The sequence below is a fragment of the Heterodontus francisci genome, chromosome 4 (assembly GCF_036365525.1).
Source record: "Heterodontus francisci isolate sHetFra1 chromosome 4, sHetFra1.hap1, whole genome shotgun sequence".
NCBI classification, from domain to species: domain Eukaryota; kingdom Metazoa; phylum Chordata; class Chondrichthyes; order Heterodontiformes; family Heterodontidae; genus Heterodontus; species Heterodontus francisci.
In genome coordinates, this window is record NC_090374.1 from 55,334,579 (window position 1) to 55,348,350 (window position 13,772).

At 44.1% G+C, this 13,772-nt stretch overlaps 1 protein-coding gene across 1 annotated transcript in view; it reads right to left on the bottom strand.

Annotated features, from left to right (window-relative positions):
• LOC137369039 (isocitrate dehydrogenase [NADP], mitochondrial-like) overlaps window positions 1-13,772 on the bottom strand; it is a 115,938-nt gene that overhangs the window by 87,255 nt on the left and 14,911 nt on the right. The window contains exon 2 of the mRNA XM_068029562.1: window positions 4,025-4,116. Within this exon, the coding sequence (XP_067885663.1) occupies window positions 4,025-4,116 (92 nt within the window). The remainder of the gene's footprint in view (window positions 1-4,024; window positions 4,117-13,772) is intronic.

Sequence of the window (13,772 nt, forward strand, 5' to 3'; positions counted from 1 at the left end):
ATTCCCCAACACCAGGTCCAGTATGGCCCCTTCCCGAGTTGGACTATTTACATACTGCTCTAGAAAACCCTCCTGGATGCTCCTTACAAATTCTGCTCCATCTGGACCTCTAACATTAAGCGAATCCCAGTCAATGTTGGGAAAATTAAAATCTCCTATCACCACCACCCTGTTGCTCCTACATCTTTCCATAATCTGTTTACATATTTGTACCTCTATCTCACGCTCGCTGTTGGGAGGCCTGTAGTACAGCCCCAACATTGTTACCGCACCCTTCCTATTTCTGAGTTCTGTCCATATTGCCTCACTGCTCGAGTCCTCCATAGTGCCCTCCTTCAGCACAGCTGTGATATCCTCTTTGACCAGTAATGCAACTCCTCCACCCCTTTTACCTCCCTCTCTATCCTGCCTGAAGCATCGATATCCTGGGATATTTAGTTGCCAATCATGCCCTTCCCTCAACCAAGTCTCAGTAATAGCAATAACATCATACTCCCAGGTACTAATCCAAGCCCTAAGGTCATCTGCCTTACCAACTACACTTCTTGCATTAAAGCAAATGCACCTCAGACCACCAGTCCCTTTATATTCATCATCTGCTCCCTGCCTGCTCTTCCCCTTAGTCACACTGACTTCATTATCTAGTTTCTTACAGGCTTTTGTTACTACCTCCTCACTGTCAACTGACCTCAATTGGTTCCCATCCCCCTGCCACATTAGTTTAAACCCTCCCCAACAGCGTTAGCAAAAGCACCTCCAAGGACATTGGTTCCAGTCCGGCCCAGGTGTAGACCGTCCAATTTGTAATAGTCCCACCTCCCCCAGAACCGGTCCCAATGTCCCAAAAATCTGAACCCCTCCTTCCTGCACCATCTCTCAAGCCACGCATTCATCCTGACTATTCTTTCATTTTTACTCTGACTATCACGTGGCACTGGTAGTAATCCTGAGATTACTACCTCTGAGGTCCTACTTTTTAACTTGGCTCCTAACTCCCTAAACTCTGCTTGTAGGACCTCATCCCGTTTTTTACCTATATCATTAGTGCCTATGTGCACAATGACAACTGGCTGTTCACCCTCCCCCTTTAGAATGTTCTGCAGCCGATCTGAGACATCCCTGACCCGTGCACCTGGGAGGCAACATACCATTCGGGAGCCTCGTTTTCGACCACAGAACCGCCTGTCTACTCCCCTTACAATCGAATCCCCTACGACTATAGCCCTTCCACTCTTTTTCCCGCCCTTCTGAGCAGCAGAGCCAGCCACGGTGCCATGGACCTGGCTACTGCTGCCTTCCCCTGGTGAGCCATCTCCCTCAACAGTATCCAAAACGGTATACTTGTTTTGGAGGGAGATGACCGCAGGGGACTCCTGCGCTGCCTTCCTGCTCTTTCTCTGCCTTTTGGTCACCCATTCCCTTTCTCCCTCAGCAATCCTAATCTGCGGTGTGACCAATTCACTAAACGTGCTATCCACGACCTCCTCAGCATCGCGCATGCTCCAAAGTGAGTCCATCCGCAGCTCGAGAGCCGTCATGCGGTCTAACAAGAGCTGCAGCTGGACACACTTCCTGCACGTGAAGGAGACAGGGTCATCAGCCATGTCCCTGAGCTCCCACATTGAGCAAGAGGAGCATGATACGGGTCTGAGATCTCCTGCCATTTTTAATCTTAAGTTTAAACTTAGTTAACATGTGAAAACTAATGCTGTGCTTTCGGATGATGCACACACTGAGACCACGGTCAACACTCAATGTTTTGTGATTGCAGTGCATCACGCTTCCTCACTCTGTTTGACCTCCCTGTGGCTTTGGACTGAGTTGACTGCACCATCCCCCTCTACCACCATCTTGATTATGTGGTCCATTCTGGTGGCATTGCCTCACATGACTCCTTTCCTCCAGGTCCCAATGCAACCGCTACATCTCCAACATTGACCTCTCCTTCCATATTGGCACAGTCACCTTGAGTGTGCCCCATGGTTCCGTCCTTGACCCTCCTATTCCTCATTAAAATGCTGCCTCTCAGTGACACTGTCTGTAAATATGGGGTTAGATTTTCATATATCTAGCAACAGGAGTAACGAATTCAGCCCCTTCTGCCACTCTGTTAAACCATAGCTGATTTGTACCTCATCTCATTTACCCACTTTGCTCTATACCCCTTGATACCCTTATGTAACAAAAATCTATCGATCTCAGTCTGGAAAATTTCAATTGACCCACCAGCCTTCTGGGGAAAAAGTTCCAGATTTCCACTACCCTTTGTATGAAAATGTGCTTCCTGATTTCACTCCTAAATGACCGAGCTCTAATTTTAAGGTTATGCCCATTTGTTCTGGATTCTCCCACCAACAGATATGGTTTCTCTGTATCTACTTTATTGAACATCTTAATGATTTCAAGCACCTCAAATGATATCTTTCAACCTTCTAAACTCCAAAGGGAACACAAACCAAGTGTATGAATTTGCCCTCGTAATTTAACCCTTTAAGCCTTGGTATCTGGTGAAACCCATATTTACACTGTCAAGAACATCCTTGATTCCAGAGCTGCTGTCTGCCCTCAACTTAGAGAAGTCAGAACTTTCAACAGCTCAACCACTGACAAGACTAAAGCTATGCTGCCAACCCCTGTCAGAAACACACCTGAACCCTCAATCTCATTGATCCTCCTTGATGCTCGCTCAAGATCAACCTGATCGTGTGCAGTCTCCTTATCCTGCTTGACCCTGAAATGAGCTGCAAAGTTTACTCATTCATGCTTTTGTTGCATCCAGAATCGATTTTCCTACCCAGAACTCAGCCATTTTCTAGGACCAGACAGATGGACTGGAAGTTTCGCCCTGGTGCCTGGTAAGAGTCCAAAGTGAAATGAAGTTTGACCGATTTCACTCATTTCTGGCATGTGAAAGGCCAGAACAAACAGCCCATAAGAATTCTAAGCTACCTACCTCAGTATCACTTTCTGGCAACTAGACCAAGATCAGAAACTGTTTGGAATTACGAGTCTAAAATAGAAGCTTGAGAGCAGGTTGCCCTCTCCCCCGCCCTACCCTTCGCTTCCCTTTGCAAAATTGTACCTTAGAGAATAAAGGAGGAGAGAGGAGAAAATAATAGAATTTCAGATTCTTAAATTAAAAACACAAATGGTACTTTCTTTAATAGGGTCTGGGGAGAATCAATACTGCAATGATTCACTGCCCTTCTTGTGCGCCACTGTCTGTTAAGAAAAGTACATGCAGATTACATATTTGCATAAAGACAACTAAAATTGATACAAATGTAACACTGCTAAAAGTTGATATTCTGTACATTAAAGCTTTCATTACCTTTGGAAGATGAACATCTTGGATGATCCTTCCCCTCCCTAATTCAGGAGGCAATGAGCTGAATTGTAACATACAACTATGTCTTATCTGGGATCAGTTATTTCAGGATGGACCAGTAAGCAAGCCCAAGACCTTCTAGTCTGAATGACTTAGCACCATTACGCTTCAAGCCATTGAGGGAACTCTTTACATCATGTTTGTTAATATAGACATTTTCATAATGAAAAATCTCTGCATGCTCCGACATTGTAACATACCATTACTTTAATTTGGTCTTCTTTGAAAAAGGACTCGAGTTCATCTTGCTAATTTGAGCAACACCAGATCAGAAAATGGTTAACACCATTAATGCTGGGCAGAAAAATTACTTGGCCAACAAATGGTTAATTGAGCACTATAACAGAGAGAGACACTGATTGGATGTATTGGTTCATTACAATGCTCGTCACCTCCACTAAAAAAAATGATTTTGTATTGAGAAAGCACTGATTGTTTCTTAGTAGTAGAGCTCCTGCTGCTTTCCTATTTTCTTTTATTATTAATGCTTCTCAGTGATTTTTGAAACTGCCAGAAATAATCAGATATAATATTAAATGATCCTTGAAATCAGAACAAATTATCTACTGAGAAGGAGAATGCCACAGAACATAAAAGACTTTTATTCATTTGAATTCAGTCTATCACAGCCACAACCTTTTCTTTAATGAAGCTCCATATCACTCTGGTCATTTCATCTCCATCCATTTCTACAACAGGATTCTCTGCTTTGATTCGTTTTTTGGCATCTGCAGACAAATAAAAAAGACATCTTTCAATCGTCTACAGAAATCTTCAAAATCAAAGGAAGGCAAACCTGTGTGTGTGTGTGTTTATATATATATATATACATGCAGACAGGAGGGGCTTGTGTGTATGTGTTGAGAGTCATGTGCACGTATTAGCAGAATTTTCTGCCCACGCCGGGGATCCCAGCACCAGGCCAAAAAGGCGGCAGGGAATCCCACCTCAGCCAGCTGGAGGCCCCCCACCCCACCCCCCAAACCCTAAACCTCACCCCTGGAGTGATTGTACAGCGCTGGGCCAATTAATAGCCCGGTGCCAGGATCCCCATCCCTTTAGAGATGGAGATCCCAACTCCAAGAGCTGCCGGCCAATCACAGGACCGGCAGCTCACCAGTATCGACAGCGCCACTGGGAGCGGTGGCCACTGCCGATACAGCAGAGGCCTTGGCCCCAGGCCCAGCACTGGAGACCCAGACCCCAGGTAAGTGAGGTTGGGTAGTCTGGAAGGTACTGGTGATGGAGGCGGAGGGGAGGAAGGCGGGGAGGTGCGGAATATGGTGCTGAGTGTAATGAGAAGCTGTTTATGTTGTCTGATGCAACATAAATGGCATGCGTGGAGTTCAGTTGATTGAAGATCTCAAACAGGTTTATTAATAGCTATTATATACAGCACAGAGCTACATATTTACAGGACCTGCCCCTTGGTGTTACAGTTACAGAGTGAGACTGGCATGTAGTCACATGACTGCATCCTGGTACTCATCTCATAAGCATATTAAGAACTTAAAGGGACATCACTCTCAAAGGCAATCACACAACATTGAGTACAGGGGGAAGGAGTACAGGGAGGTGTTTTGTTTGCTGGTGGGGGCCCTCCATGGGCCACAGACTGCCCACAGAGGAGGGCCCCCACCCCAAGCCTGCAGGAGGTCACCATTTTACTGGGCGACCTCTTCACGTGCCGGAGGCCCCCTCCGCCACTGGCTTAATGCCAGCAGTGAGGGGAAAAGACCCTTAAGTGGCTGTAAATAGGCCTCATAAGGGCCTCAGCTAGCCTCTGGGCGGGAGGGCCATCGTTGGCTTAACCCACCCCTGACAAAACTGCGTTGTGATGGGGAAACAACGGGCCTTCCGCTCCCCGTCTCCCGTTGCAATTCTATGGCACCCCTGCCTCTGAAACCATCTCGGGGCGGGGGGGGGGGTGGGGGGCCCATAATATTCCACCCATTTGGGTGGTGGGGGGGTGGGTGGGGAAGAGAAAAAGCGCATGTGAATGAATGGTACAGTAATTTATTTCACAGTCATATAATTAGGTAGGTTTTGGTCACTCTAAATGTTACAAACATTTGATCAATAGTCAGATTTTTAATTCAATTCTGCCAACTTAACAGGAATTGTCACACAAGGCAGGCAGAGAGAGGTTAAATCCATAACTTTGCAAGCCAAGGTTAAGGATTTAAGATGCAAGACTTTGCCAACAAAATCCAATCCAAGGACACAGCCCCAATATAGGCAAGTTGTTATTGTGACTCCATCCCATACTACATATTTTGCATTCAAAGTATTATTTCAGTTGTATTCCCATATATCTGTACTACATTAAAAATATTACATCTGCCAATTTCCTATGCCAACTTTTTAATTTAAAAAGTGCGATAATCATATTTATAATAGAAGATGCCTATGTAAACTTGTCACATTGCAATTATTGCCTCCTCCAGTACAAATTACATCTCCCAGTTCATCAGCCTGTACTGCAAAGAATCAATTCTGCTTCTCTGCTTCCAAAATTACCATGTTTATCAAATATTATATAAAAATAAGGACAGAATGTAATACTTTAAAATGAACACTGAATTACATCTGCCTGTACAGTCCAATTATTTCCCGCCCTCTCATCTCATCATTTGAAGACAACAGGCTTTAATATCTTGAGTGCAATAACATACCAAGATCAAGTAGAATCTATAATGGGCTGGAATTTGCAGGGTTTTCTTTACATGACTGTCAGCATTCGCTGGCATACCCCTCTGAATCTGACCGCAACTTCAGGATTTAGTGCAAGGGCAGAAGAACACGGGAATCCTGAAGTTGCGGTCTATCATTCACTGTTCCATCACAGGCCGCACTGTGGGCCTATGCCCCGCCCCTCCCCCATCAGAGCCTGCAACCAGTGAAATCAATTGATCTGACAAGAACTTCCCCATTTCTGCTCTCATATCACTGTTAGAAACCCCAATAAAAGTTAAGCCTTGTACAATGAGAAGTATTGTGATCCCCTTGGAGACCAGTGACAAACAAAAAGAATCAAATCCACCGAATTACCCCAATTTAAGAAACCAAACCAAATGGACAAGATTTCAGAAATCAGTGGCAAACCAGTGGGAGGCATTCAAAAGCGAGGTTCTACGGGCACAGTGTAGACATATCCCCACAAAGATAAAGGGTGGTACTGCCAAATCTAGAGCCCCCTGGTTATCTAGAAGCATACAAAGATAAAGCAGAAAAAGAAAGTTTTTGACAGTCACAAAAAACTTAATACTTTAGAAAGCCTAGAGGAATATAAAAAATGCAGGGGTGAAGTAAAAAAGGAAATTAGGAAAGAATAGAGAGGAAAAATTATTGGCAGGTGAAATTCAAGAAAAACCCAAGATGTTTTATCAGTACATTAAGAGCAAGAAGATAACTAAGGAAAGGGTAGGGTCTATCAGAAATGTACAAGAGAACTTATGCATGGATGGAGAAGGTGTGGGCAAGGTTCTTAATCAGTTTTTTGTCTCTGTCTTCACAAAGGAAAGGGATGATGCAGACATTGTAGTGAAAGGAGGAGTGTGAAATATTAGATACGATAAGCATAATGAAAGAGGAAGTAATAGAGGGTCTGATATCCTTGAAAGTGGATAAATCACCAGAACCGGATGGATTGTATCCCAGGTTGTTAAAGGAGGCCAGAGAGGAAATAGCAAATGCTCTGAGGATCATCTTCAAATCCTCACTAGATACAGGCGAGGTACCAGAGGATTGGAGGTCTGCGAATGTTGTACCATTGTTTAAAAAGGGTGCAAGGGCTAAACCAAATAATGATAGGCTGGTCAATCTGACCTCGGTGGTGGGCAAATTATTAGAATCAATTCTGAGAGATAGGATAAACTGTCACTTAGAAATGCACAGATTAATCAGGGATAGTCAGCATGGATTTGTTATGGGAAAGTCATGTCTTATTAACTAAACTGAATTTTTGAGGAAGTAACAAGGAGAATTGATGAGGGTAGTGCAGTCGATGTGGTCTACATGGATTTTAGTAAGGAATTGGACAAGGTCCCACATGGCAGACTGGTCAGGAAAGAAAAAGCCATGGGATACAGGGGAATGTGGTGAGTTGGATTCAAAATTGGCTCAGTAACAGGAAACAAAGGGTAATGGTCGATGGATATTTTAGTGAATGGAAGGTGGTTTCCAGTGGCATTCCACAGGGCTCAGTGTTAGGCCCCTTACTGTTTCTAGCATATAGTAATGATTTGGACTTAAAGGTGGGAGGCATGATTGGGAAATTTGCAGATGACATGAAAATTGGCCATGTAGTTGATAGTGAAGAGGATAGCTGTAGACTTCAGAATGATATCAGTGGTTTGTTTGAGTGGGCGGGAAAGTGGCAAATGGAATTCAATCCAGAGAAGTGTAAGGTAACGCATTTGGGGAGGGCAAACAAAGCAACGGAATACACAATAAACAAGAGGATTTTGAGAGGGGTAGAAGAAGTGAGAGACCTTAGAGTGCATGTCCACACGTCACTGAAGGTGGCAGAACAGGAAGATAAAGGAGTAAAGAAGGCATATGGAATGCTTTCCTTTATTGCCTGAGGTAAAGAATACAAAAGCAGGGATGTAATTCTGGAACTGTATAAAATGCTGGTTAGGCCACAGCTGGAGTACTGCATACAGTTCTGGTCACCACATTACAGAAAGGACATCATTGCTCTGGAGAGAGTACAGAGGAGATTTACAAGAATGTTGCCAGGACTTGAAAGTTGCAGCTATGAGGAAAGATTGGATAGGCTAGGGTTGTTTTCCTTAGAACACAGGAGGCTGAGAGGTGACTTAACTGAGCTGTACAAAATTATGAGGGGCTTGGATAGAGTAGATAGGAAGGACCTGTTTCCCCTAGTGGAGAGGTCAATTATCAGGGGGCACAGATTTAAGGTGATTGGTAGAAGGATTAGAGGGGACATGCGGAAAAACGTTTTCACCCAGAGGGTGGTGGATGTCTGGAATTCACTGCCAGGAATGGTGGTGGAGGCAGAAACCCTCAATTCTTTTAAAAGGTACCTGGACATGCACCTGAAGTGCTGTAACCTGCAAGGCTATGGACCAGTGCTGGAAGGTGGGATTAGATTGGGCGGCTAGTTTTTCAGCCAGCACAGACAAGACGGGCTGCCTAGCCTCTTTCTATGCCGTAACTTTTCCATGGTTCTAATTCATTTTTATAGATTTTACCTTAAGATTCAAACCAAAACCACATAAATTAAACATGAAGCAAAAGATAGAGCACAGTCAATATATATATTACAAATTACACCTTAACTATCAGATGCAACAAAGAAGGGTCTCATGGTTTCACTGGGCAGTCCATCCAGCATACATGACAACAATTATAGTCATACAGTCCTTCACAACTCTGAGGTTCCTCTGGTAGATTTTCAGCTCCTTTGTTCAAAGATGTAGCTGCTGTTCTACTTCTGACAGCAATTCCCTCTCAATCAAAACCTTGTGCCGTCTTCACCACAAGGCGCACTTCTCCAGAACCTCCTCAGCTCTGATCACAACAGTCCTGATGGTGTGGATTTGCCAGTCTTCCCTTTATCCGAGTCCTTCAATGACAGCCTGTGCACTGTATAGCTGGGTCTGGTTAGTTGGCTACTTTAAAAAACAGAAACAGCTCCTGGATTCACTCTTCACTTTCTTCTGCTTGCTGGCACTCCACTCCTGCCTGATCTGCCTCGTCTGCCTGATCTGGAGAGGACTCTGTCTCCTTTTATCTGGTTCTACCCAGTGTCAGTTTCCCTAGAAGCCTGAAGATGTTCTTCCAGCTTCTGTTTCAGTTTTGGTTTCCGTTGCTGTTTAAGTTCTAGCTGCTGTTTCAATTCTAGTTTCACTCTCAGTTAGAGTCTAAAAAATACAAGCTTTGCAAACACGGATTCCATCAGGTGTAACTGGGTTTTTAATGGCGATCAGAGTAATCACTACTTCTGAACAACTGATCTGGCCCTGAAAAAACAACTGGCACGTTGTTAAATATTTCCATTATGATTAATTAACTAGATTTTTTAAACTAGACTTTTTAAATAATTACATTTTTTATAAGTTTTTCATGATATGTCAGTTTCTACCTTCACCTCATGTGTATGTCTCAATCTTTATTTCACTCTCTGTAAAATTTTTTAAAAGTGATTTGATTTTAGTGCTTTTCATTTCCTGGTTGGCTGTCTGTGAGAAATCTTTAATGTGATCCCCTCCTTTGAGAGCTAAGTGACATCACTGCAGCTCCCTGCTGGGAATCCTCATTAAACTATGTTACAATCAATTGCATGTCGAGAGGGTTAAAGATCCCACCACCACAGAGATCACAAGATCTCTCAGCGAGGCTTCCTTCAAAGTCAGCAATAAGGACCTTTGCTTCAACACTGACCGAAAATCCAGGCCAATATCTTAAGTTTTGCGTCTAATATGCACTTTTTCTGTTTTTGGCACTTATATCCTGTTGCCAGACTTTTGCTGTAATACTTTGTTGATTGGCTCACTCAACAGCAAATCTGAACTGAAGAGGCTGCAGATGTGCAAATCAAAAGGAAAGCAAATTAACAGCAAGAACCTACTCAGCATTTACAACGAACCAATCCTGAGTGACCAGTCAAGAGAATACATCCATTAGAAAAACACATCCTATGAAAGTAATAAAGTGAATCACTGGAACAAATCACGCAAAAAACATGAGAAGGATGTGCCTGACATTTTCCTTAATAGCAAAAATTTCTAATGCCCAAAATAAGATTGTCAAAAAAATTTTAAATACATAATTCAAAATAATTGCATTTATTTGCTGAATTGTCATTTAGTGCCTTCATTAAAGTTTTGTTTCAAAGCTTCAGCTTGCCTTAAAAGCATTGCCCTTGACTGTATATTCTGCCCCTGAAAAGTTGAAGGGAATTGCCAACTACATTTGTACATTCAGAGCAGATACAGTTTGCAGAATTTCCCAATATGCAATATGTACATGTCATTTGCAGAAATACCCAGAATGCATCAGTAGGTTTCTGAGTTGAAGCAAATACAAAGATGTGACAATAACAGATCAGCTGCAACAGAACAGACCTGCTTCCATTTTATTCTGGCTAAACGAGAGTATTAACTGCAGTACTGAAGATCTGTACTCCAGAACTAACCGCGCCCCTAGCCAAGCTGTTCCAGTCCAGCTACAATACTGGCATCTACCCAGAAATATGGAAAATTGCCCAAATATGTCCTGTATACAGAAAGCAAGACAAACCCAACCCAGCTAATTACCACCCCTTCAGTCTACTCTCAATCATCAGTAAAGTGATGGAAGGTGTCGTCGACAGTGCCATCAAGCGGTACTTACTTAGCAATAACCTGCTCAGTGACACTCAGTTTGGGTTCCGCCAGGGCCACTCAACTCCTGACCTCATTACAGCCTTGGTTCAAACATGCACAAAAGAGCTGAACTCGCCCTTGACATCAAGGCAGCATTTGACCGAGTATGGCATCAAGGAGCCCGAGCAAAACTGCAGTCAATGGGAATTGGGGGAAAACTCTCTATTGATTGGAGTCATACCTAGCGCAAGGGAAGATGGTTGTGGTTGTTGGAGGTCAATCATCTGAGCTTCAGGACATCACTGCAGGAGTTCCTCAGGGTAGTGTCCTAGGCCCAACCATCTTCAGCTGCTTCATCAATGACCTTCTTTCAATCGTAAGGTGAGAAGTGGAAATGTTCACTGATGATTGCACAATGTTCAGCACCATTCGTGGCTCCTCAGATACTGAAGCAGTCCCATGGAAATGCAGCAAGACCTGAACAATATCCAGGCTTGGGCTGATAAGTGGCAAGAAACATTCGCGCCACACAAGTGCCAGGCAATGACCATCTCCAACAAGAGAGAATCTAGTCATCTCCCCTTGACATTCAATGGCATTATGATCGCTGAATCCCCCACTATCAACATCCTGGGCATTACCATTGACCAGAAAATATATAAATACTGTGGCTACAAGAGCAGGTCAGAGGCTAGGAATCCTGTGGCGAGTAACTCACCTCCTGACTCCCCAAAGCCTCTCCGCTATCTTCAAGGCACAAGTCAGGAGTGTGATGGAATACTCTCCACTTGCCTGGATGGGTGCAGCTCCAAGAACACTCAAGAAGCTCGACACCATCCAGGACAAAGCAGCCCACTTGATTGGCACCCCATCTACAAACATTCACTCCCTCCACCACCGATGCACAGGGGCAGCAGTGTGTACCATCTACAAGATGCACTGCAGCAATGCACCAAGGCTCCTTCGACAACATCTTTCAAACCCGTGACCGCTACCAACTAGAAGGACAAGGGCAGCAGATGCATAGGAAGGAACACCACCACCTACAAGTTCCCCTCCAAGTCACACACCATCCTGACTTGGAACTATATCGCCGTTCCTTCATTGTAGCTTGGTCAAAATCCTGGAACTCCCTTCCTAACAGTACTGTGGGTGTACCTACCCCACATGGACCGCAGCGGTTAAAGAAGGCAGCTCACCACCACCTTCTCAAGGGCAATTAGGGATGGGCAATAAATGCTAGTCTGGCCAGCGATGCCCTCATCCCATGAACGAATAAAAAAAATCATATTAACATGACACTTTGCTCATCATCAGAGCACAGGAATCCGAAACCCCAATTTGTCTTCTTAAAAGCGAAAGACTTCCTTTTTATAATGAACACATTTTTTGAATATAGAAACTTCATGCAGTTATTAGCCAAACAACTGCTGTGAATGTTTGTGATATTCATTAGATTTTTTAAGGAGTTGGAGTGAAGGTGGCTACAACACATATTGAGCACTTAAGCATCCACTGGTCTGGTGCCAGGCAAAGGAACAAAGTGCAGTTGATACTGTGGCTGCTGCCAGAAGCCCACAGTATCAGTGGGATCAGCCTCTGCAGCAGAAAATAAATCAGACTGTGATACCTATAGAGGATGCCCCATTTCAGACGTTTGAGGGGAAAGGAATGAGATAGAAGTGCAAAAGAAACAAAGAACGAAGAAAATTACAGCACAGGAACAGGCCCTTCGGCCCTCCAAGCCTGCGCCGATCCAGATCCTCTATCTAAACATGTCGCCTATTTTCTAAGGGTCTGTATCTCTTTGCTTCCTGCCCATTCATGTATCTGTCTAGATACATCTTAAAAGACGCTATCGTGCCCGCGTCTACCACCTCCGCTGGCAACGCGTTCCAGGCACCCACCACCCTCTGCGTAAAGAACTTTCCACGCATATGCCCCCTAAACTTTTCCCCTCTCACTTTGAACTCGTGACCCCTAGTAATTGAATCCCCCACTCTGGGAAAAAGCTTCTTGCTATCCTCCCTGTCTCTACCTCTCATGATTTTGTACACCTCAATAAGGTCCCCCTCAACCTCCGTCTTTCTAATGAAAATAATCCTAATCTACTCAACCTCTCTTCATAGCTAGCGCCCTCCATACCAGGCAACATCCTGATGAACCTCCTCTGCACCCTCTCCAAAGCATCCACATCCTTTTGGTAATGTGGCGACCAGAACTGCACGCAGTATTCCAAATGTGGCCGAACCAAAGTCTTATACAACTGTAACATGACCTGCCAACTCTTGTACTCAATACCCCGTCCGATGAAGGAAAGCATGCCGTATGCCTTCTTGACCACTCTATTGACCTGCGTTGCCACCTTCAGGGAACAATGGACCTGAACACCCAAATCTCTCTGTACATCAATTTTCCCCAGGACTTTTCCATTTACTGTATATTTCACTCTTGAATTGGATCTTCCAAAATGCATCACCTCGCATTTGCCCTGATTGAACTCCATCTGCCATTTCTCTGCCCAACTCTCCAATCTATCTATATTCTGCTGTATTCTCTGACAGTCCCCTTCACTATCTGCTACTCCACCAATCTTAGTGTCGTCTGCAAACTTGCTAATCAGACCACCTATACTTTCCTCCAAATCATTTATGTATATCACAAACAGTGGTCCCAGCACGGATCCCTGTGGAACACCACTGGTCACACGTCTCCATTTTGAGAAACTCCCTTCCACTGCTACTCTCTGTCTCCTGTTGCCCAGCCAGTTCTTTATCCATCTAGCTAGTACACCCTGGACCCCATGCGACTTCACTTTCTCCATCAGCCTACCATGGGGAACCTTATCAAACGCCTTACTGAAGTCCATGTATATGACATCTACAGCCCTGCTCTCATCAATCAACTTTGTCACTTCCTCAAAGAATTCTATTAAGTTGGTAAGACATAACCTTCCCTGCACAAAACCATGTTGCCTATCACTGATAAGCCCATTTTCTTCCAAATGGGAATAGATCCTATCCCTCAGTATCTTCTCCAGCAGCTTCCCT